The 26,151-nt window shown below is 37.3% G+C and overlaps 1 protein-coding gene across 4 annotated transcripts in view; it reads right to left on the bottom strand.

The window, feature by feature from the left end:
• TENM1 (teneurin transmembrane protein 1) overlaps positions 1-26,151 on the bottom strand; it is a 779,956-nt gene that overhangs the window by 260,345 nt on the left and 493,460 nt on the right. For all 4 annotated transcript variants that reach the window (XM_012759551.3, XM_012759555.3, XM_020284904.2 and 1 more), the window contains one exon: positions 5,614-5,766. In XM_012759551.3, the coding sequence (XP_012615005.1) occupies positions 5,614-5,766 (153 nt within the window). The remainder of the gene's footprint in view (positions 1-5,613; positions 5,767-26,151) is intronic.

Genomic DNA, 26,151 nt, shown 5'->3' on the forward strand with positions numbered 1-26,151 from the left:
AAACTAGATCCTAATCTTAGATCTGCCTGTAGTTATGTCTATTGTGCAAGGCAAGTCACTTAGTCGGCTTGTGTTTTCCTTTTCAACTATAAAATGGGGGTAACAATAGCTGCCACAGCATAAAACTATTATGTGGATAAAAGACATTAAAGTATTTTGAAATTATAAATGTTCTCTAAGTGCAGGCTGTTATTGTTACATACATGTCAAAAATCCAAACTTATAAGGCAGAAAACTGGGAATTAATTATTTGAATTATAGCAGAATTCTCTGAAAGTGTTTTAAATGGAAAATGTGGTTTACAAACTTTATAGACATACATTTTAACCACTTACCAGGAGCATATCCCATTTGCAAAGATAGGCCCACTTTTACTTGGATTGGCTCATTGTTCTTTCTTAACTGCAGAATTCAAATTCACTGACTCATAACGCATACAGCTGGAAGGGACCTTAGAGATAAGCTAGTCCTACTGAGGTCACCTCATGCTTGTCAAAGCCTTAGCAGCTGCTAAGAGAATGAAGGGCAGAGAAAGGAAAGGGGAAAGGAGTGGGAGGTTTGGCAGGAATCTTCCCCCTGCCCTCATTTTATCTGGAGAAACTTGGCTTTTATCCGTTTATATTTAAATTTGTAATTTTTGGGTAAGATTTAATTTGCAAAAAGGGTTTCACTACCCACTAGCCTCCCCTCCCTGCCCCTGAAAGGATTAAAAAGCCAACTCCCTTATTTTTCAGATGAGAAACTGGAGCCCAGAGAGGTGAAGCTATAGTCACTATTTGGTCTTGGTTAAAGCATCTTCACGACAGGCTATAAATTTTGTCATATCAATCAGCTGTATGTTGTTTACACGGTCATATATTCAGCAGACACTGACTAGAAAAATGTCATTTTTCCCCCAACTTTGTGGAGATAGATCTTGTAGGATAAATTTAAAAGAAATGCCACTTTCCCCCAAGGCCAGCCTTTTGCAAAATTGTAAAGAAGATAAAGGCTGCCTTTAGTATCCTTTAGTTCTTTCTCTCCCCACCCATCTTTCTTTGTTCCTGGTGTTCTATTTTGGCATCCAACCTGCAGGAATTCAGTACCCTCAACTACCCAATAAATTTCATCCAGATTGCTACAGACAATGTTGACTTTACCTGAGCCCTATGCTCCTAGAAAAAAATGTTGGTTAAGAAATTCTCCCAACCTTTTGTTTTCTAAAATTCTCCCATCCTTTTGCTTTCTGGGAAATGGCTTACTGCAACCAAACAAAAACCAAACACACACACACAGACACACACACACAGACACACACACACGCACACACACATACACACACACACACCACTCTTTCTTATGTGATTTATTAGATAAAGCTCTTTGTCCATTCTTCCACATGAGACTCGCCTGTGACTCCCTTGTTTACCCATGATAAGTCCAAACCCAGACCTTTCCCCTGTTACCTGAACCTGGCAAAAGACCAGATACGGACCCTCCGATTTCCCATTCTTTGTCTCATAAATAATTAGCTGACATTAGAACTATTTGTTCCCCTGAAAGTAGCTAGACACAGAGAAAAAGATTTCCTATTCAACTGGCTGAGACTTCTCTTATGCAGTACAATCTCACCTGCAAATTATCCCACATTTAATTTATCTACTCTTCCCTATAAAAGACTAAGGCAAAATCTCCCTATTGTAGTAGCCTGAATAAAATCAATTTTCTTACTTGTTAAGTTTTTGTCTTTGACACTTCCTTATTGAAAACCTATTCAGCAATTTGTATATTTAGTTTGTGTTACATTATTATTACAATAATGGGTGAAAAAATATAAAATGTGGAACCAGGTATCCTCTGTTCTAGTCCCGGTTCTCTGTGTGATCTTGACCCTTCTGAATCTCATTTTATCATCTCTAAATAAGGATGTTGGATTTGATAATCTTTAAGATTTTAACATTCTATATTTATTGATAAATTACCTTGTAGTTAATTTTAATTTTATTTGTGGATGCTACATGACTCCGGTCTAGGAGTATTTTATTTGTTCATATCCCCTGCTTTGTTTAAAGTAGTAGTTACATAATGTTTACTGGTTAAATAGAAAGAATTATGACTAGTTCGTAAGCTTCTAAGGTAGTTAGGGGCTATTTTGGTATAATGCCTTCAAATTCTGTGTTTATTAAACAATGACAACTTAGATTTTTCTGGTAGATTCCAACATGTGGTTCAGATTTATGCCTTCTTTTCAAAATTCTAGAGTGTTCTTAAAAATTTTAGCATATTAAAGGTCTATAATCAAGTACTCATTTTTCTTCCATTTGGATAACTAAGTGGTGAGAAAATTCTTTAATCTCCTAATGAGAAGCAGATACATACATATGATGACGATTAATGGGAAACCAATTTCAGTAGAATTTGATTTTTCAACAGTGCCATTCTATTTATCCATCATCATCTGATGATGGTAATGATAATTTGAAAATAATAGACGCTAAACTGGTAAGTAAAGAGAGACCAAATTTTGGAGAGATAAAACATTTAAATCCCAACAAAGTCATCATTTACAGAAAAGTTGATACTAGTTTGAAAGCAGGATCTGTAGTACCTAATATAATAGAATGTCAATGAAGTTCAAAAGAACTCAGGGGGCTGGGCATGGAAGTTTATGCCTGCAATCCTATTAGGTTGGGCGACTGAGGCAGGAGGATCGCTTGAGGCCAGCAGTTTGAGACCAGCCTGGGCAACATAGCAAGACTCCAACTCTACAAAGAATAAAGAAAAAAAATGAGCTAGGCATGGTGGTGCATGCCTGTAGTCCCAAACTATGTGGGAGGCTGATGCAAGAGGATCGCTTGAGCCCAGAAGTTTGAGGTTGCAGTGAGTTATGATGATACCACTGCACTCTGTCCCAGGTGTTAGAGGGAGATCCTGTCTCAAATAAATAAATAAATAAACAAACAAAATAATAAATTAAAAAAAAACAAAAAAGGCAATTTTTCAATCTTTTGGCCCAATGATAAATACTGCTAAGTTAAACATAACAGAAACTGTGCTATATGCTTTACATCCATTTTCTCATTCATTCCTCGCTACAACTGTATGAGACAGGTACTATTATTATCATCCTTATGTTACAGATGGGGACACTGGTTCAGCAAGGTTGTGTCAATTACTTGAGGTCAGAGAGCCAATAAATGACACAGTCAGTATTCGAAGCCAGGTCTGTCTGATTTTAGAGTTCAGGCTCTTAACCACAGTGCTATAATACCCAATCTTCTAGGACAGTAAAGAAAACAATGTAGAAAGAATGGTCTGGTGGTCAGTTTAATACTTTAGTGCATACAACAACAAGATAGGCTTTTAGAACTATATTTATGGGGTTCATGTCATCTAGGAAATCATAAAAGGATATGGCTGACCATTTGAAAATTTCCTCATACTGTATTACACCTTCTGCAAGGTTTGCTTTAGTAAACATATGGCATTATAAAAGATGAGCTATGTTTTTATTTGGTAAGTAATATGCAGTGAAGACCTAATATAGCAGAACTATGATGTGCAGTGATAGTTAAGGTTTCGTTCAGGCCTTCATAAAAAGTCAGTTTAAGCTAACAACTTGGTATATGAAGAATCAACCCATAATAATTTTTCTTAATAAAGTATTAAATTAAAATTGGTTTCCTCTGTTTGTTATTATAATTAAGCAGAAACTTAAAACATTTTTAATTTATGAAAGTTGTCACAAATCATTAAAAATATAGGTGAATAGAATTTCTCTAAAATCTGTCATGAGTAGACTCTGGAGCTTTGCTTTCATTGTGTAAAATGTCTTTTATGGTCTTCAAAGACATTTCATGTGTGGATGTCAGTGCAGTGTAAAAGTTAAGCAACTAGGCTCTGGAATCAGGCCATCGGTTTCTAACTCTGTGACCTTGGGAAAGTTTCTTAACCTCTCTGTGCCTCTGTTTCTCATTTGGAAAATGGCAACTATAATATTACCTTCATGATATAATTCATGGAAAGTGCCTGGGACAATTCTTGGCACATGGTAATTGTTTAATAAATTTAGCCATCATCATCAACCTACTTTACAGAAAGGAAACACAAGAGATCTGAATTAGAATATAAAATTAATATACTCTGATGACAACTATATGATGACCTTCTGCTGTCTTGCACATTTCATTTTCTTCAGACAGATAATTTTGATTTTCAGTGCAAATGGCAAGAAATCCTAGGCAGATAATACCAAATAGTGACTCTTATACCTTCAAATATAAAGGAATTAATAAATAGTAGGAGAGAAGCTAAGGAAGAAAAGGAAGATAAGAGAGATAAGGAAGAAAAGTCTGAGAGCAAAGGGTGGCAGACCCTTTCCTCTGCCACCTCTGGCCCCTGTACTCCCCTCAGTTCCTCTCAGCAGTAACACTGAAACTGCTGGGATAGGTTGATCTAGGCTAGGGACAAGTATTTTCAAATGAGGATATAAAGCAAACTGCATTGTGAATTGAAAACTAGAATAAATCACAATATTTTCCTGAACCCTAAGTATTACTTTTTACTGAAGGATGGGATAAAGCAAAGTTATTTTTACAAAAGCAAATAAAAACTGAGCCAAACCAAACCAAGTCCACAAACAACCCCTACAAATCAATTAAAAACACAATGAGAAGAGTAGTAACCCAAAGAACTACTATATAAAACAAAATATATATTTGTAATTAATGAGTCAAAATAAAACTGTCTTACCACCACTATAAAATTGTGAGCTTCCTAAGGGCAGGGTTTGGGTCATTTATTCATTCATTTTTTTCATTTTTTATCTTATAAAAATACTCAGGATAGTGCTGGCTATACATTTTATTCTCAATTTCCACTTTCTGAATTGACTTGCTAAAATTTGACATGGTCAAGTTTCTCTGTACTGAATCCAATTCCAAGAAAAATCAAAATACAAACTTCCAGCTATTTTCAATGCCTGTATATTAAGACTAAAACTAAGATGATTCAATGTGAATATGATATTGGGAGTGCTGGCACTCTGACATTTATTGTAAGTAAGTCAGGTAATTCAAGCTCATGTTGATTAAATTTAACAAGTCAGGACTCAAAGTGATTTTTTTCTTTCCCCCAACTAGGAAGAATTCATGTTCCGCAACTAGACAAAAATTCATGTTATCCCACTTTGACATAAACAGTCACCTTTACACTAAGCAGAAAAGGTTTTCTTATTATAAACAGAAAAAAAATTTCCAAATATCTTTCGTAAAATGTTTTATATATATGCTGGGCTTGGACATAGAGAACTTAATCAAAATCACACATTGCTTTAGGGTAGTTATATGTGAAATGCAATTTCCATTGTATTGAAGCCTCCATTCTGCAAATATTTATCTATTTTCAAAATTGCCAACATATTTGAAAAGTTTAATTGGTTTATACTCAAGGCACTGGAGAAAAGAAAAGATTGCTTTCAAAAGACATTTACATGTATTTATTCTGTCCATGCAGAGTACTTCTTTCAAGTGATCGTGAAATTTAATGTGAAGTGAAACCATCCCAGATATGGTCCTAATGACCAAATTAGAAGAAAAGTAATCAATAATCAGTCAATCATTTTGATCACTGTACCTTTTTTTTCTGATTTATCGGAAACTTTTCCTCCAATTGGAGAGTAAGTAGTATCCATGGACTCGGTCCCTCTGTTCCCTTTGCTAACTCCATTTGCATAGAGCTCTCCTTCAACTGGTTGCAACTGCCAAGTCAGGCCGAACAAATGTACTGCTGCAAGAAAACAAGTCATACATTAACTTATTCCAGACTCACTGAGAAAGTCTCAAAATCATCTATCCCTTTGCACCTAAAAATGTTCTGACCAGTCTTCTGTTAGGCCAAGGAGCTAGGAGTTTTCACCTACATCATGCTGGTAGCCACTTCTATGCTATAACATACATACAAGTACTAACATTTGCTAAACAGTAGCTGTTGTTAAAAGTAAGACTAAAGCCATCCCAGGGACAGGATTAGAAGTTGGAGTATTACTAATAGTTAACCAATTATAGTGGGATTGGACTTAGTTCCTCAGTTCTGTAACTCCTTCTCTTCCATTTCCCTTAATCATGTAACTCTAGTTTGCATGTGGAAACTACTGCAGGGTAATGGTGGATGGGCTATCATGAAAATATGGAAGACCTTCTCTATGGCTCTGATTCAATCCAGTTCACAAATATTTCTTGAATGCCTACTATGCATAAGGCCCTATGATAGCTGCTGTGGGTTAAAACCTATATGCCTACTAAGGTGGGATTTGGTAAACACAAGTATAAAATAATATTATGCAGGATAATTGACATAAGACAGGTTCAAATTACTATCAGAAGATTTGAAAGTACTCAGTATTGGTCAGTTCACAGGCAAATGGGTATTCTCATATATTCTTGATGAGAGTAAAATACAGTGACCTTTTTGGAGGGCAAATTAAAAATCTAGCTTACCCTTTGAGCCAAAAATTCAACTTCTATGAATTAACTATGAATGTTACCAAACTACAAGGCTGTCCACTATAACATTTGAAAATATGAGAAAGTTATGACCAATCTAAATATTCATCAAGAGGGGATTCATCAAATAACTCATGAGATAGTAAATAATACAAGATTATGTGGCTATTAAAAATCATGTTGCAGGGTTGGTGCGATGGCTCAAGCCTGTAATCTGAGCACTCTGGGAAGCCGAGACATGAAGAGTTGCTTGAGTCCAGGAATTTAAGACCAGTCTGAGCAAGAGCAAGACCCTGTCTCTACAAAAAAAGAAAAAAAAAATAGAAAAATCAGCCAGTCATGGTGGTGCATGCCTGTAGTCCTAGCTAATTGGGAAACTGAGGCAGGAAGATCACTTGAGCCCAGGAGTGTGAGGCTGCAGTGAGATGTGATGATGCCACTGCACTCTAGGCCGGCAAAAGAGTGAGACTCTGTCTTAAAAAAAAATAATGTTGTAGAAGACTGCAATAGTGTGGGAAATATTCATGATGCATTGAGTGAAAAATATCAGGCTACTGAACAGTATAAATAGCATGATCTGAAGTGTGTGTTTGTGTGCATGTGTGCACATGTGTTCATGTCTGGAGAGAAAGGTCTGGAAAGATATACAGCAACATGTTAACAGTATAGGGAGCTGATGGAGAATTTTTATTTTCTCCTTTATGATTTCTGTATTTTCCATATTTTTTACAATAAACATGTGTGATGCTTGTCATCTGGGAAAAAAGAAGCTTTTGTTTTAAAAGAAATGACTTAAAGAAATGGATTAAAATTGGTTGGGCTGATAAAGGAGATTCTTCAAGGAGAAATTGCATAAATAGCATCTCGGGACTTAGCAACAAGTTCTGTGTGTTTGTGTGTACACACATTCATGTATGTGTATAGGTGTGCTGGGGAGGGCATAAGAAAAAATGAGGGAAAGGGAGGACTCCAAAATGGTTAGGTTTTTTTTTGAGACAGAGTCTCACTCTGTTACCCAGGCTAGAGTGAGTGCCGTGGCGTCAGCCTAGCTCACAGCAACCTCAAACTCCTGGTCTCAAGCGATCATCCTGCCTCAGCCTCCCGAGTAGCTGGGACTACAGGTGTATGCCATTACGCCCAGCTAATTTTTTATATTTTTAGTTGCCTGGCCAAATTTCTTTCTATTTTTTAGTAGAGACTGGGTCTCACTCTTGCTCAGACTGGTCTTGAACTCCTGAGCTCAAGCGATTCTCCCTCCTCGGCCTCCCAGAGTGCTAGGATTATAGGCGTGAGCCACCACATCTGGCCATGGTTAAGGTTTTGAGCCTGAGTAACTTAAACAATAGTGAAACCATTCATAGAGTTAGGGAATTCTTCGTTTATTCCAGCACTTGCTACAAATAGTTGGTGCTGGATGTGTTTCATTGAATGATGACTGGTTGAACGTGTGAGTTGAGGTAGCTTGAGGAGATGGGAGGAATATAATGAATTCAGCTTTGGGGATGCTGGGTTCCAGGGACTGATGGGCAATCCAGATAGTGATGTTAACCACAGGATGTTTGAACTTCTGGAGGAACACTACAGCTGGAGAAAGACTGCAAAGTCATGTATACACAGAGGCAACAGTGACGTCGTGAGTGTGAATAAGGTGACTAATGAGAGAGAATGTTAGGAGAGAATAGTGCTGAGGCCAAAAGCTGGAAAAAAACCTCTTGTTTTCTCACTGTATTTTTCAACATTGACCAAATCTACCAAAAGGCAAAAAAAAAAAAAAAAAAAAAAAAAAAAAAAAAAAAAAAAAAGGAATCTGCTCATAAGCCATGTCATATCTTTCTTTGTGTCCCTAGGCAGACTGAAAGGGGATAATTAGTATGTGTAAAACTCATGTATAGTATGTGAATTAGTGACCAAGGACAGAGAAGCTAGCCAGATAGCTTATTTAAAGATTATTCATGGCCAGGCGCAGCGGCTCACACCTGTAATCCTAGCACTCTGGGAGGCTGAGGAGGGAGGATCCCTTGAAGTCAGGAGTTTGAGACTAGCTCTGAGCAAGAGCGAGACCCCATCTCTACTAAAAATAGAAAGAAATCAGCTGGACAACTAAAAATATATGGAAAAAATTAGACAGGCATGGTGGCGCGTGCCTGTAGTCCCAGCTACTCAAGAGGCTGAGGCAGGATTGCTTGAGGCCAGGAGTTTGAGGTTGCTGTGAACAGAGCTAGGCTGAACAGAGTGAAACTCTGTCTAAAAAAATAAAAAGATTATTCATCCACTTTTAGTTGAAGCTAAAGGGATTTCTAACACCTACTTTCTAATTTATCCTTAAACTTTTAAGCATTTAATTTGTTCCTACCCTTTTCTTTGGATTAAGGCCAGTGCTCCCTGATGATTTTCTCTTGCAATTATTGGAAACAATTCCAACTCAAAGGCTAGTGGTTCTGAATAAAGTATGGTATGGTATGTTTAAAGAGCTGTACTTTGTGACATTTTTGAGATTTCCTTGTCAAAGGACTTGGAGTTTGGTTTAACATACCCGTCCCAATTAAAGGTGTTTATCAGTTTTATAGAAAATTTGACCTACTTCTGCCCCCCAAATAATTTGAATATGGTGAATAGTAGAAGCTATATTGAAAATATGTTTAATTCCCTTGGTTCAATTACTTTTGTGAAATTATATGGACCATATGTAACAAAAGACATAGAAGTTCTCATTTTGAAGACCAAGGGGTCTATTTTATATTCTTTAAGTTAAGCCAGTTTCCTGAGGGGACTTGAAAATCAGAGAAAATGCATGTAGTGAGATTCACTTCAAAATATATAAGGCAAGGATTAATTTTTCACCATCAAATGAAATGGACTTCTTCCAGCCAATCAAGATAGATAAAGAGGCATGGGAACATTTAGTAGAAAACTCTTTTGAGTACAAAGAAACCTTGTAATTTTTTGAATTTACTGTATCTTTCCTAGGTAACAAACTGTTTGGAATGTATACCTGTATGAATATATAATGAAAATTAATTACTTGCTACAGACCACAGGTACCATGGCAAGGCTACTGACCTTTTCTTTCCTCCAAACTGAAATTCCACATGCTGAGTTGTGAAAGGAAGCCAAAACATTCATTTATGTGCAGGATAGACTGCAGTCACTAAACAACTTCAGTGTTCAAGTTTTATTAGAAATAAGTAATATTTGGTTTGTACAAAGACCAGTAAATAAAATTATGTTGACCTTTAAGATATACCAACACACCAGTAGAAAGATATGGTAGTACTTCTTGTATGAGGATGTATTTATTGATTTATTCAACAAATATTTCAAAGCATGTGCTGGATATACTAGGAATGTTGGGGATACAGGCAAAAGTAATATTAAAAATATTTAACAGCCAGGACAGCATAGGTACTGGCCAACCAAAGTGGATATCAGACATAAAAAACAAATATAATCCATCCAGCACATGCTGGCTGCATGTCAGTCTTCAATACAGGATGAAGATATGGTATTCTTAGCTTCTAGTGGATTCTCATCCAGATCTATGCTATGTGTTTAGATCCACACTCTTCAGGCAAGGCCCTCAAACCCAAGTATAGACATTATGAGCCAACTGGCTAGAATTAACGGTATAACTAGTGATGAAAAAACAGGGCAATGTTAAGTTATATTCATATATTGATTCAACACCTATTTTTGAGTGCTTGCTTTGTGCCAGGCAAAAAGTTTTTCTAAGTTTATAACACTGAACACAATAGAAAAATCTCTACTCTCCCAGAACTTATATGGGAGGGTGGTAGGTTAAGACAGGCAAAGAAAAATATATGATATAAAATATAATATAACTTATGGAAACAAAGAAACAAATAAGATGATAATGTCAGGTAGCTATAAGTACTATGAAAAAAAATAGGTAAGAGTGGTCAGAGAAGGCCTCTTGGAGGAGGTGATACTTGAACCAACATCAGCATGAGGTGGAGCCATTGTGAATATCTGGTGACAGAACCTTCCAGGCAGATGAGACAGAAATTACAAAAGCCCTGAAGTTTCTCTTGAGTCTGTGAGGAACACTAAGGAGCTTAGTGGAAGCTCAATCAGGAAGACAATGAGTGGTAAGAAAACTCATACACAAAAGAACTGGGCCCATAATCCTGTTACCTTAGTGCTCTAACCAAATTCACAGACTGATCACCAACAAACAAGTGAAAAGAAAGTAATAACACTACTATCTCACTAGAATATATACTTCCAAATGAGCACTGCTGGTTAAAGTAGATGTAATATAAGTATTCCTGACCCCAAGCAAGGTCAAAGTTATTGTTCCTAAAGACATATATAAAAATATACATACTCAATGAATAGAAATGGATACTACTCAGATCTCCCAGGGAATACCAATCCCATTATTTGAATTTCACTGAAATTCAATGGCTAGACAGAATATGTATGCCTAATCAGATATTCTAGGAGTAATGTCTTCTCAGCTGATTAAGAATGGCAGTCCCTAATGCTCTTTTAACAAATGTCCCCTGGTGCTAAGCCCTGTACATTTTATAATTATTATCATTCTTGTTTTATCCAATTGCAAAGAGCTATACTTTGAAATTATAAATTCATCACAAAGTTAAGGTAACAAATGGATTGTCTTGCTGTCCCCAATTGCCAAACTCAATCAAGTACCTTGAATCTCAAGGCAGGGTGACTCCATGAACAGAAGCTCTTTTTTTAACTTGTACGTTTCTATAGAAAACTCCAAGTCTCTCCACAGTTATCTCTCTGAATTCTGTTAGGATGTTGGATATTTTTTTTTCTCATAAGTAAGATTAATGGTTTCTAGTAATATTTATAACTGATAATTCTTCCCTATTCCACTCGCCTTCAAGAAGTAAACATTCACTTATAAAAAAGTGACCATAGGAATCCTTCAGAAGTAGATGTTGGAAATACATGCTGAATGACTTAGGCCTGTGTTGTCCAATGTGGTAGCCAGTCATCACATGTGTCTACTGTGCATTTGAAATGTGGCTAGTCATAGTCAAAGATTTAGTATGAAAGAATGTAAAATATCACATTAATAATTTTATATTGATTGCACCTTGAAATAATATATTGAATATATTAAATATTTTAAAATTTAAATTAGTTTCACCTATTTCTTTTACTTTTCAAATATGTCCACTATAAAATTTTAAATTACATATGTGGCTTGCATTATATTTCTATTGAACAGTGATGATCTTGACTATCTAGAACATTTCATAAAGAGATATGATGTTTCTATTTTAGCACCCTATCATAGAATCTACTATACTATATTGAAGATATCTGTATACATGTTTACCTCATCATTATAAAGCACTCAAAAAGCAGGAATCATACCTTCTTCATTTTTATGTCCGTGGTACCTAAATCAGTGCTTGGTAGTCAGGAAGAACTCCCTTTATACACTGCTGATAGGAGTATAAAGTGGTAAAGTGACTTTGGAAGGCAATTTTGATATCTATTACTATTTAAATTGGGAATGTTTTTTCACCAAGAAATTCTACATTTAGGAGTCTGTAGTAAAGAAACAATCACATATGTCATAAATGGGCATGTACAAGGAAATTTACTACAGCATTTCTAATATATTGACTTTGTTAATATTGTAAAAAAAAGAGCCAGAAAAACCAATATATTCATCTATAGGAAACTGGTACACCCATGCTATGAAATCCTATGTAAGAATTAAAAGACTGATACTGAGAAATAGTCAGATTGAAGGAAATTAAGAAGACAGGACAAATAAGTGCAATATGGGATCCAGGAACAGAAAAAAAGTGAAAAAACTGGAGAAATCTGAATTAAACTCTAAGTTTAGCATCATATCAATGTTAATTTTTTAGTTTTAGTGATTGTACTATAGTTATACAAGATGTTAACATTGGGAGAAGCTCAGTGACAGAAATACAGGAATTCTGTGCTACATCTGCAACTTTTTGTAAGTCTAAAATTATTTCAAAATAAAAAAAAGCCAAAAAGAGAGAGAAAAAGGACTGATCTAGTGATATATGGTAAAGCTGCCTTACACTGGTTTACAAGAGCCAACTGTGTGCATCTCTTCCCAATTCCACCTCCAGTGACTTCATGTTGGCAGTTGAAATTAGCCATGGTGTGTGTATTTACACTCCAGGAATCAGCAAATGCTGCAAATCAGAGCTTTTTGGCCCAGAGAGCTGGTTCTTAAACATTTATCAGCACACACTGGATGACGTATACATACTGACTAGAAAAGAGTGCTAAGATCTGTATTGAAAAAGTATAGAACAATGTATATCCCATGATCCTGTTTAAGTAGAAAATGTGTGTGTGTGTGTGTGTGTAAATGCATAGAAAGACAACTGAAAGGATGCATAACAAACTGTTGATCTTTAAAGTGGGGAGCTGCAGGAACTGAAAGGATACTTTGACATTTTCATAGTATTGTTAGAATCTTTTATAATGATAATGTATTCATGTATTATTACACAATTTTTAAAATACTAGGTGCTTAACAAACCTTTGTTAAACTGAATGGATAGTTGCATTCTTTTATTCTATTGGTTTTATTGCTGTTCTCTGTCTAAAATAGAGCTTTTCAAAACATTCTTAAGCAAAAGAACCATCCAGCAATTAAATATGAGTAATCACAAAATACATAAAACAGAAAACAGAACTCATTTGATTGAAACAGACTGGGGGTCCAAAAGCTCTAAAGACTATGGTTTGAAACTGAGTGCCCTAAAAAATTATCCTCAAAACATTTGAATAAGGAAAATTTAGGTGGTGGGAAGAATTCCTTTTAGGTATTTAAATTTATTGGAATATCTTTCTAGTGCTAGTGTCAGGAGATAGGGCTGCTTCTCATGTTATTCTATATCTTTTGATGTTTTGTGTCTACTCTCTTATTTGAATTCATTTAATAACAGTAAATAGGTTTTGCTAATAAATATACAAGTGAACCTCGAAATTACAAGATTTTAAAGGCAAATATAACTTTGCTTTCAAGTAATTCATTTTACACCTTAAAATGCATGCATGTTCAGCTAAGGATGTTATATTTATTGGTTGCAAGAATTTTTGTTATTATTTTCTAATTATAATAAATCTATTTAGAAAGTTTAAAATCTATCTCACAAAGTCCTGAGTATTATGGATGATATCACGTTTCAAATCATGTCAACACAAAAGCATGTGATATTTTTCAAGATAATTTATTTTCCCATTCTGTCAGTATTTTTCTCCCATCAGTTCCCTTACATATCTTGCTTCATGTTCCTTCAGGCTAGGGACTTCGCTGGCTTTTGTACTTTACTTCCAAAGCTTGTCAAAGCTACAGATCTACTTGTGTGTTGGACTGTCCCCTTCCTGAAAAATATACCAAGTACATTACTCAGATGGTGACCCCTGACGACTTCAGGCTTTCAACTTAACTCCTATGGGAAGCAATCTCACCAGACCGGCACATCAGTGGCCATAATGTAAGACAAGATGCTTTTGCAATAAGGACTATCACTGCAAAAATAAAAGCTACATGAATTAAATGCTGTGACTGCTAACATTACAGAAACCAGGTTATCTTTCCATCTTAAAATAAATCTCATTTTTATTACATTAAATATCAAATTGGTATATGAGTGAACTATAGCCCTTTGATAAATTACCTTCAGATCTGAGTTTTAGCCTGGTAATAACCAGAGTGCATGCAGGATTGAAAACTACTAGTTTTCAGAGAAGCATTTTTCAAGAAAAAAGGAAGTAATCCATGTTTATTTATGGTACCTTGCTATTGCCTCAGCAGTTTCATTCAAGTTTTCTCTTTCTTTTCCTAGGGTTATACATATATATTTTCTACTAAAAATATTATCTGTGCTTGCACTACATCATGAACATAAATAAAACATACTTAAATGCTCCTTTTCAAAGCAATTTGAATATAGTTAATATGGCTTTGAGATCCTTTTCAAACATTTTTGAAAGCCTAAAAAGCTGTTGTGCCATGTTTGGGTAAAATTTCCTGAGAAAGAAAAAAATCACTAATTAAAAAAAAGAAAGAAAATAAAAAGCAGTTTAATGTGAACAGTTTTACATAACATAGTTTGCAAGTCTGCCATGATGAAACAGTAAAATTAAATGCCATTTAAGAAAAGATTGAGATGCTAAAACAGGCAATGTGCACACCTTTCTTCTTACTCCACATGTTGGAATACCTGCTTTTCCTCTCCTAAATGAAATGAATTATTCTTTATTGTAGCATGCTTTCTTTTTGCCTTAGTATGATCTCAGTTTTATCCAATACCCAGGCTAGAAAAGATTCTATCAAAGTAATAAATCATTTTAATATCCCAGTTCTATATTATATTATCTTAAAACTTTCACTTACTATGTATTTTATATTTTCTATTCCAAGGCTACAGCAATATTTATAAATAACATGTCTATTTGGGTACCTTATCACAGGTTTAATATATGATCTCCATTTGCAGTTGCATAACAGGCCCATCTGTGTATTCCTTATCAGACAGACACAGTTATTTAGTGGTTTCATCTCAAGTCACAGCACCAATAACTGCTCTCCATAACTCAAATCTTATTTATTTTTGTATTATTATTTGCTTTGTGGAGTCAGGAAGAATAAGCAGAAAAATGATGGGATACATTTTAAAAAAACAGCTTAATGAATAATTTGGCAAAAATATCAATTCAAAAGAAATATCAATTCAGTCAGGAATCAGCACTTTTGATTCTTCTTTAAAATTTTCTTTTTCTTTCCAATTTTACTTCATTTTCTGCTCAACTAATTCTCCCTTTCACTGTGGTCCAAGTCACTGCCTGTCACTTCTTCATCATCATCGATAATGAAGTCTCTCAGATTCCTAAATAGTTTCTTACCTTCTGTTCTGGTTTAAGTACTTATTGGTAACAGTATCCAGATTCTTTTAAAAAGACCCAAATAAAACTGGTGACTATAGAGAGTAAGAAACAGACCTACACAGCTCTCTCCTCCTCTTACCCGTTTTTCTGCATATATTTAAATTTTAAATATGGAAATGTATTCATTGATTTATGCCTACAACCCCTGATGCTTTGAAACTCACTTTTCTGATTTGGAATCATGCAGCCATAGCCACAGATACATGGTATCTGTCTTTATGCAAACTTGTAGATATTAAGATCTTAAAACCCCTCCATTACCTGATTATTCACAGTTAACATTAAAGAACAGGGCTTATATGAGGCTGGGGAGGAAGGAGATATAATAGAGAAGACGGAAGATGAGTGGTAGAAAACTATGGAGTTTTCTTTGCTGCCTTATAAGATTTAATCAGATAAGGAGGTACAGAGAATGAAGTGGTGGATATTATAAGGACCAAGTAAGTTCATTCTGGGTTTTCTGAGGTGACACCATGACAGCGTTCTGACAGAGTCACCACTGTATGATCAAAATGGGGTTGATTCATGATTAGGATCCTCAAGCCTTCTCCTTTCATACAATAATTATTTTTTGGCTGATTACCATGTAGTAGACATTGTTGTAGGTGCTGAGGATACAAAAATAGCTGGTTACAAAAATCCTTGCCCTCTTGGAGCATACACTATCTACAGGGAGGCAGTTGTCAGGTGGGATAGTAAAGAGCAGAGACCGTGGAGTCAAGCTTCCATGGTTCAAATCCTAACTCTGCTACTACCTAGTTGTGTGACTTTGGGCAAGTTACTTAATCTGTGTCTCCGTATTCTTACCGTAAAATGTGCATAATAGTAGCATCTTCTCTGTAAGGTTGCTGTGAGTACTAAATGAGTCAGTGCATATAAGGTACCTAGAAACATGCCTAGGACATGGTAAATGTTTAATAAATATTAGCCATTATTATTAAGCCTGGTCAATTCCCCCCTTAAGCTAACTGTTACAAAACCATCTTGGAAGAGGAGAAAGGTAGGTCATTTACTCATTGAATTTTCTACTTTCCTACCCTTGGAGAGGATTATGTAGTTGTGTTTCTCTGGAGAGAGTAATATAGAGGGACTAAAGTTTCTCAGAGAACTTCAGATGTCACCTTCACATAGCCATATAGCAGAGTTTTAAAAAAACTCACCTAATTCTAAATTCCTGATTTAATTAAGGACAGACATTCTTTTCTGTTCCCATCATCCATCAACATCCCCAAAAGCTGCTCATTTCCTTTCCTCCATCATCATGGCCAATAAGATCTAGAAGTTTTAGATTTTGGGTTCTCTTGGTAAAAGGTTTTCAGAAATCAGAACCTAAGATTTTTAAGATGTCATAATTTTTTAGTAGAATACACTTTTGACACAGGTTAGCATAAAGCAGTTAGAGTCTCATTTTATGAAACATAACTGAGAATTCCCACATAGCCATATAGTGTGAAATGGGTCCCAAGAAAATTTCAGCTGAGTTACCCAGCACAAATATGCAATCCTGGGTGATGGATTCAACTCTAGTAAATTGATCCATGCAGGTAAGGGAATTTGTCTTCAACATAATAAAATCATGGTATGTTAGAGCTTAAAAAGACCACAGACTAGTTTAATTAGTTTAGAAAGAAGGGTGGGGAGTAAACTTAAAGTGAAGAAACCTGGCAAACACTACCTCAGCTAGGTGATCAAGGTTACCATCATCAATGACAGCGTGTACATGATGGCATGTACACTTGATGTAGACTTAATGTGATGATAATGGCATCTCTGTGGTTTTCCTCCCCCAAACCTATAACTCCAGTAAAATATGGGAACAACAATGAAAAAAACCCAAATTGAGAGACATTCTGTGAAAAACTTGACCAGTTCTACTCAAAACTGTCATGGTCATCTAGGAAAGGAAACTGTTACAGACCAGAGGAGGTTAGGGAAACATGACAATCAATATACTATCCTATTCTGAAGTGGAGCCTGGAACAGAAAAGAAAAAAAAGAAAGCATTGGGGAAAAGCTGGCGATATCCAAATCAAGTGTCAAGTTCAATTAATAGTAATTATCAATATTGATTTCTTAGTTATGACAAATATACCATGGTGACACAGAGTGTTAACAATAGGTGAAACTAAATGAGGAGTACATGGGAATTCTTTGTACTATCTTTGAATCATTTCTATAAATCTAAAAGTGTTCCAAAATTAAAAGCTTATTTTGGAAAAAAAACACCACAAACTATTTGGTTCAATTTCCTCATTTTATAGAAGAGGAAACTAAAACCTAGCTAGAGGGAGTGCTTTGTCCTAGGACTCAGAGAGCTGACACCAGGACCCTACTTTTCTACCTTATTCCACCAAAACACACTGCTTCTGTCTTATTCAAGACCAAGAGAGGATATGATTCATTTCTTCTTTTCAATGACATTTAGTGCTAATTTGGCTGGAAATAGGCAAATGAGGCCAATGTTAGAGGTTAAATTTTTATGTTACCAGTTGCTTTTGCATGAAAAAAATTTGCTCTTTGCCACAGACTGATTTTTCAAACTCATTTTGTCCATCGATTTTAGGTAAGTGCATAGGAGATAACTGGAAGCTCTATTTAAAAAACTCTCCAATTCAAATAGATGTATATCAGTAAAATAATCTTTTTATAGATACTTAGATGATTTTATTGGATTCCTGGGTCACATGTAACTGAAGTCAAATATACACTATATATTTTCCACTGGTTCTACAATCTCTTGTCTTTTTTACCTCAATCTCCTTAACTTTTCTGTAAAAATGGATCACTTTGTTGTCCAAAATCTTATTTTCTACTTTTGAAATAGGTTTAAGTTTCTCTTTAAAGGATTGGTAGGAAGTTTACTCAACTTCATATCATTCCTGAAAATGAATCTACATTTTTTTAATGTTTCCTCAAATGTCTTGCCATGATAGTAGTAGATATGAGAAAAGAAAACAGCAGTCTGTCAGTTTTTATTATTTACCTATGGTTTAAAACTATAATTTTGGTTTTATTATACATTAAAATATACAGTTTATGTTAAGATTTGTAATATATAAAAATTCTTCATAAATCAATAAATATCAGCTGAACCCTCCAGTAGAAACATGGGCAAAAAGATGTCAGAGGCAATTCACAAAAGAAAAAATGCAAATTAACAGTAACAATTTAAAATGTTCAACCATAGTGGCAATTTAAAAATTCGAGCTAGAGGAGTGATGTCAGCAAGATGATGGAAAAGGAGTTTCCAGTGATCATCCTCTCACAGAAATATGAATTTGAACAACCACGAAAGCTCAAAAATTCCTTCACAAGAGCTAAGGAACTCAGGTGAGAGATTACAGCACCTGGGTGGAGTACATAACTGAGAAAAGATGCATTGAAGAGGGTAGAAGGACAGTTTCACATTACCCATGTCAGCCTTCCTCCAAGCCCCTGCATCACAGTGTGGAGAGAGATACCCTCCATGTGGGGAAGGAGAGTGAAGTGGGGATCCAACTTCACTGTGGACCCCAGTACCATACTCACTCCAACAAACCCTGGTGCCAGGCTGTTCCCCACTGACCAATGCTACAGGCCTACTCCAGTGACAGGGAAGCCTTCATGGCCTATGACTCCAGATGGTCCCCACAGACCCAGGATCCAGGCCTGCTCCTGGGCTTGGCTATCCCCTGTGACTCAAGGCTTCAGGGCAGTCCCCACAGACCCAGACTCCAGGCCCACCCAAGAATCAGCCTAGATTGAACTTCCAGTGTGGCCGCTGCAGACGACATAGGTTCCAGGCCCATCCCAGCACCAAGTTGGCCCTCATAGACCCAAGTTCCATGCCAGCCCCTGTGGCGTCAGACTCCAAACTCACTCCTGTGTACCCAGGCTCCATGTTTGTACCAGTGCTAGGTCATTCCCCATGGCCCAAGGCACCAATCTGACAACTATGGACCTAAGATCCAGGCCCACTTATCTACTGACCCAGGTACCAGGCCCACTGGTCCAAGTATTTCAGTAAGAAGCCTGCCTACAGACCCTGCCAGCTGGCCCACACAGAATCCCTGGATGGGATGAGCGGACTAGTGAAGTGCTTTTCCTGCTAAAGCTAGTGTGTAAATACTGAAGAAGGTGCCAACACCAAAGGATCATGAATAATTAGGGAAGCATGACACCAGCAAAGAAACAAAATTAAGTACCTGTAAATAACTCAAAAGGAATGGAGATCTATGAACTGCCTGACAAAGAATTCAAAATAATCAACTTAAAGCAACTCAGTGAGCTATAAGAGAACACAGATAGACAATGAAATAAAATCAGGAAAACAATACATAAGCAATATGAGAAACTCAACAAAGAGATAGAAACCATAAATAAGAGCCAAACAGAAATTCTGGAGCTGAAAAACACAATGACTGAACTGAAAATTTCACAATGAGCTTTAACAGCAGACTCAATCAAACAAAAGAAAGAATCAGTGAGCTCAAAGACAAGTCTTTGAAATTATTCAGTAATAGGGACAAAAAGAAAGACAAATGAAAAAGAGAGAAGAAACCCTATGGGACACCATCAAGAAAACTAATATATGCATTATGGGAGTCCCAAAAGAACAAAGAATGAGAAAGAATTAGAAAGTTTATTTAAAGAAATAATGACAGAAAATCCCTCAGATCTGGAGAGGAAAATGAACACCCAGATGCATAAAGCCCAATTAATAGTAAATAGATTAAACACAAAGAGATGTATGTACACTGAGACATACTATAATCAAATTCTTTGAAGTCAACAAAAAAGAATTTTGAAAGTAGTAAGAGAAAAGAAAATCATATACAAGGGAATCTCCATAACAATACCAGTGAATTTCTCAGCAAAAACTACACAGGCTAGAAGAGAATGAGATAATATATTCAAAGTATTAAAAGAAAAAAAAATCTGCCAACCAAAAATGTTATAACTGGCAAAGCTTTCCTTCAGAAATTAAGAGAAGTAAAGAATTTCTCATAGAAAAAAAAGCTAAGGAAGTTCATCACTACTAGACCTGCCTTACAGGAAATGCTAAAGGGAATTTTTCAAGTTAAAGATAAAAGATGCTAAATAATAACTAAAAAAGATATGAAAATATACAAAAGTATAAAATTCAGAGCTTGATTGGGCCATTCTACAATGTATACATATTTCAAAACAACATGTTATAAATACACTCAATTTTTGTCAATTAAATAAATGAAGAAATTTAAAAAGAGAGGAACATAAAATAAAATAAAATTTAGTATGAAGGTAAGAATACAGCCAGTCCCTGACTTATAATGGTTCTTATGATTTTTTGACTTTCTAATGATATGAAAGTGAGACACATTCAATAGAAAGTAATACAATACTCTCTTGTGATGCTGGGTGGTGGCTGTGAACTGAAACTCCCAGTCAGTCATGATCATCAGAATAAATAATCAATACTCTACAGTTTACTATGTTGCCAGATGACTTTGCCCAACTGTAGGCTAACATAAGTGTTCTGAGCATGTTTAAGGTTGACTAGGCTAAGCTATGATGTCGGTAGGTCAGGCGTATTAAATGCATTTTCAACTTACGATATCTTCAACTTATGATGGGCTTGTTGGGACATAACTCCATCGTAATTCAAGGAACATCTGTATAGTAAAATTTAGAATACTCTAATACTGTAATGATGGCACATAAATCACTTTTAACTCTAGTATAAAAGTAAAAAAGCAAAAGTATTAAAAATAACTAGAACTGAGGGGGCGGAGCAAGATGGTGGACGAATAACACCGCCAGACAGAGGGTCTCTGCAGAAAAGACCAATTCTAGCAGAAACTAGAGGAAAGAAGCAAGAAGACGAGCATACAGCGGACAAGGGCCGGGAGGAGGGGTACCTGAGTCCCCGGGAGACTCCACAGGAGGAGGCTGCGGAGGAGAACTGGAGGCTGAGACCGCCGGAGCAGCCCGGAGACCAGCGGCAAGGGTAGGTGGATCTGCTGTTTCCCCTCCCCTGCATTCGGGACTGCTGGTGGGCTCCCCAGCGGGTGGAGAGACCTGCGGACATCAGCCCAGAGACTGCCGCCGCCTGCCAACGGTGAGCCTGTAGCAGACGTGGCACCAGGTTCCCAACTTCCTCCGGGCACCTCTGTGTGCATGGACCCGAGCCGCGCTGCAGGCGCCATATTGCCTCCTCCTCCCCTCCGCCGACCCTACCCGCGGCTGCCCAGAGAGACAATACAGCCACCAGCCGGAGGCACCTCCAGGGAACGGGACCTTCCCGTTTGGGACCCCGCCCGCCCTCCCAGGTGCTGCTGGCACCGTGTTCCCAGGAAAACGGTGCCGACTCAGAGGCTGAGAGACATAGACCCAGCTTGGGCTCCCTGTGGGTGAATTAGGACCGGAAATCCTCTCCCTGGTGGGAATACAGTTTGAACTCTGGGACCCAGAGGTCGGACCTGCAGACCAGATCCCCTGCACCGAGGGCTAGCATTGCCCGGGGCACAGCAGGGTTATACGTGAACAGCCTACTGAGGGCTGTGTGCCTCCAGGGGCGGATCGGCGCCCTAGAGGGCAACCCTCCTCCCAGGAGGAGGCCGTGCGCCCAACCCAGGTGGCGTTCCTGTGCAGGGAACCTCCCCGCCGGCACCACAGTCCGGGGAGGCCTGGTGGCTTGTGGTCTGGCCTGCTGGCAGAGGCCCAGGAGTAGCTGCAGAGTTGGGGAGGGTGGAAAGAAGCTAGGCCTGCTGCAGACGGCGGGTCTCAGACAGCCCCACCCCCACACCCAGACTTTCTGGCTGAGCCGGACCAATCCAGCCCCGCCCTGACAGCTTGCCCTGGAAGCTGAGAACAGAACTTTGACCCCTGCTAACGGCCTGAGGGCAGGCTTATCCAACCCAGCTCCGCCCAGAACAAGAGCTGATAACAGGACTCAAAATCAACACCATAGCCTGTTCCTCCAAGCAAACGCCACCTACTGACAGGGATGGCATCTTGCACAGCCTTGCCACGGCATCCACTGACTCAATATACAGGGAGTGGTCCAATTTCACCCACAGGCACCACCTAACGCCTCAGAAACTAAACAAGGTGTGTGAATACTCAAACAATAACCTAAGGAAAGAAACAACAACTGATCGACATGGGAAGAAATCAGCGAAAGAACTCAGGAAATATGAAGAACCAAACGGAAAACACACCCCCAAGGAGGAGCACCAGCCCCCTAGAAACGGACACCGACCAAAATCAGGCAACCAATATGACAGAAAAGGAATTTCGTATGTGGATCATAAGAACACTCACCCAGCTGCAACAACAACTCAATAACCAACACCAAGAAAACACAAAAAACCTCCAAGAAATGGAACAAAGGTTCAACAAAGAGATTGACACAGTGAAGAAAACTTTAACCGAAGTCCTGGAGATGAAGAATCAACTCAGAGAACTACAAAATACTGTGGAAAGTCTCAAGAACAGGGTAGATCAAGCAGAAGAAAGAATCTCAGAGCTTGAAGATAACACCTTCCAATTAAATAAATCAGTCACAGAAATACAGCAGAGAAACAAGAGAAAAGACCAAAGCCTACAAGAGCTGTGGGATTATGTGAAAAAACCTAACGTGAGGGTCATAGGTTTAGCCGAAGGGGAGGAAGACAACACTCAAGGGCTGGACAAGCTTTTTGAAGATATAATAGAGGAAAATTTCCCAGGCCTTGCTCAAAATCTCGATATACAAGTTCAAGAAGCCCAGAGGACCCCTGGGAGATTCAATGCAAACAGGAAGACGTCACGTCATGCAGTCATCAGACTGACCAAAGTATCAACTAAAGAGGCCCTTCTAAGAGCTGTAAGACAAAAGAAGCAAGTGACATACAAGGGAAAGCCAATTCGAATAACATCAGACTTCTCTAATGAGACTTTACAAGCAAGGAGAGACTGGGGCCCCATTCTCACTCTTTTGAAACAAAACAATGCCCAGCCTAGAATATTATTCCCTGCAAAACTAAGCTTCGTATATGAAGGAGAAATAAAAACATTCTCAGACAAGCAAAGGCTCAGAGAATTCACCAAGACAAGACCAGCCCTACAAGAAGTACTTAAAACAGCGTTATGCACGGAACATCATAATAATAATCCATGGATATAAAAACAACCAAAACTCAAAGATATTAAAGGCCAGATATTACAATGGCTCAAGACAGAAATCATAGCAACAACATCCAACCCAACAGAATGATCAGTAATCTACCTTACCTATCAGTTCTCTCAATAAATGTGAATGGCTTAAACTCTCCACTCAAGAGACATAGGCTGGCTGAATGGATAAGAAAATACAGGCCAAGTATATGCTGTCTTCAGGAAACACATTTAACCTGCAAGGATGCACATAGACTAAAAATAAAAGGGTGGAGATCAATATTCCAAGCAAATAGAAGCCAAAAGAAGGCTGGTGTGGCAGTTCTAATTTCAGACGATTTAGTTTTTAAACCAACAAAAGTAGTAAAAGACAAAGAGGGTCATTATATCATGGTGAAGGGCACAGTCCAACAAGAAGAGATAACAATTTTAAATATATATGCACCCAACTTAGGTGCACCCAGATTCATAAAGCAAACCTTACTGGAGCTAAGCAAATGGATTAATAGCAACCCCATAATCGCCGGGGATTTCAACACCCCACTGACGGCACGAGACAGATCCTCCAAACAGAAAATTAATAAAGAAATAATGGACTTAAACAAAACTCTAGAACAATTGGGTCTGACAGACATCTACAGAACATTCTACCCAAAATCCACTGAATATACGTTCTTCTCATCAGCTCACGGGACATTCTCTAAGATTGACCATATCCTAGGACACAAAGAAAATCTCAAGAAATTTAAAAAAATAGAAATCATACCATGTACCTTCTCAGATCACAGTGGAATAAAACTAGAAATCAACCCTAACAGAAACTCACATTTCTACACAAAAACGTGGAAATTAAACAACCTCCTACTAAATGATTACTTCGTAAATGAAGAAATCAAGACGGAAATAAAAAACTTCTATGAAGAAAACGACAATGGAGAGACAAGTTATCAACTCCTCTGGGACACAGCTAAAGCAGTTCTGAGAGGAAAGTTTATCTCCATAAATGCCTATAACCAAAAGGCACGAAGATCACAAATAGACAATCTAATGAAACGACTCAAAGAGCTGGAAAAAGAAGAACAGACCAACCCCAAACCCAGCAGAAGAAGTGAAATCAACAAGATCAAATCAGAACTAAACGAAATTGAAAACAGGAAAGCTATTCAGGAGATTAATAAAACAAAAAGTTGGTTCTTTGAAAAAATAAACAAGATTGACACGCCATTGGCTAAGCTAACGAAAAGCAGAAAAGAGAAATCTCTAATAAGCTCCATCAGGAATAAAAAAGGAGAGATCACAACTGATCCCAAAGAGATACAAGATACAATTTATGAATACGACAAAAATCTTTATGCACACAAACTGGAAAAAGTGGAGGAAATGGACAAATTTCTAGAAACACACAGCCTCCCTAGGCTCAACCAGGAAGAAATAGATTCCCTGAACAGACCAATCTCAACAGCTGAAATAGAAACAGCAATTAAAAATCTCCCTAAAAAGAAAAGTCCCGGTCCAGATGGCTTCACACCTGAATTTTACCATACTTACAAAGAAGAACTAGTACCTATCTTGCAGAAACTATTCCACAACATCGAGAAGAACGGAAACCTCCCCGACACCTTTTATGAAGCGAATATTACTCTGATACCAAAACCAGGAAAGGATGCAACAAAAAAAGAAAACTACAGACCAATATCCCTAATGAATATAGATGCAAAAATTTTCAACAAAATCTTAGCTAACCGAATCCAGACACTTATCAAAAAAATAATCCACCACGACCAAGTGGGCTTCATCCCAGGGATGCAGGGATGGTTCAACATACGTAAATCTATAAATGCAATTCACCACATAAACAGAAGCAAAAACAAAGACCACATGATTCTCTCAATAGATGCAGAAAAAGCTTTTGACAAAATTCAACACCCTTTCATGATACGAACACTTAAGAAAATAGGCACAGAAGGGACATACCTAAAAATGATACAAGCCATATATGACAGACCCATAGCCAACATCATACTGAATGGGGAAAGATTGAAATCATTCCCACTTAGAACTGGAACCAGACAAGGCTGCCCACTATCTCCACTTCTGTTCAACATAGTGCTGGAAGTCTTGGCTACAGCAATCAGACAGGAAAATGGAATCAAAGGTATCCAAATAGGGGCAGAAGAGATCAAACTTTCACTGTTTGCTGATGATATGATATTGTATCTAGAAAACCCCAAGGATTCAACCAAGAAACTCCTGGAACTGATCAATGAATTTAGTAAAGTCTCAGGATACAAAATTAATATACAGAAATCAGAGGCATTCATATACGCCAACAACAATCTAATTGAGAACCAAATCAAAGACTCAATTCCCTTCACAATAGCAACAAAGAAATTAAAGTACCTAGGAATATATTTAACCAAAGAGGTAAAAGACCTCTACAGGGAGAACTATGAAACACTGAGGAAGGAAATAGCAGAGGATGTAAACAGATGGAAATCCATACCATGCTCGTGGATCGGCAGACTCAATATCATCAAAATGTCTATACTACCCAAACTGATCTACAGATTCAATGCAATACCTATTAAAATCCCATCAGCATTCT

The sequence above is a fragment of the Microcebus murinus genome, chromosome X (assembly GCF_040939455.1).
Source record: "Microcebus murinus isolate Inina chromosome X, M.murinus_Inina_mat1.0, whole genome shotgun sequence".
NCBI classification, from domain to species: domain Eukaryota; kingdom Metazoa; phylum Chordata; class Mammalia; order Primates; family Cheirogaleidae; genus Microcebus; species Microcebus murinus.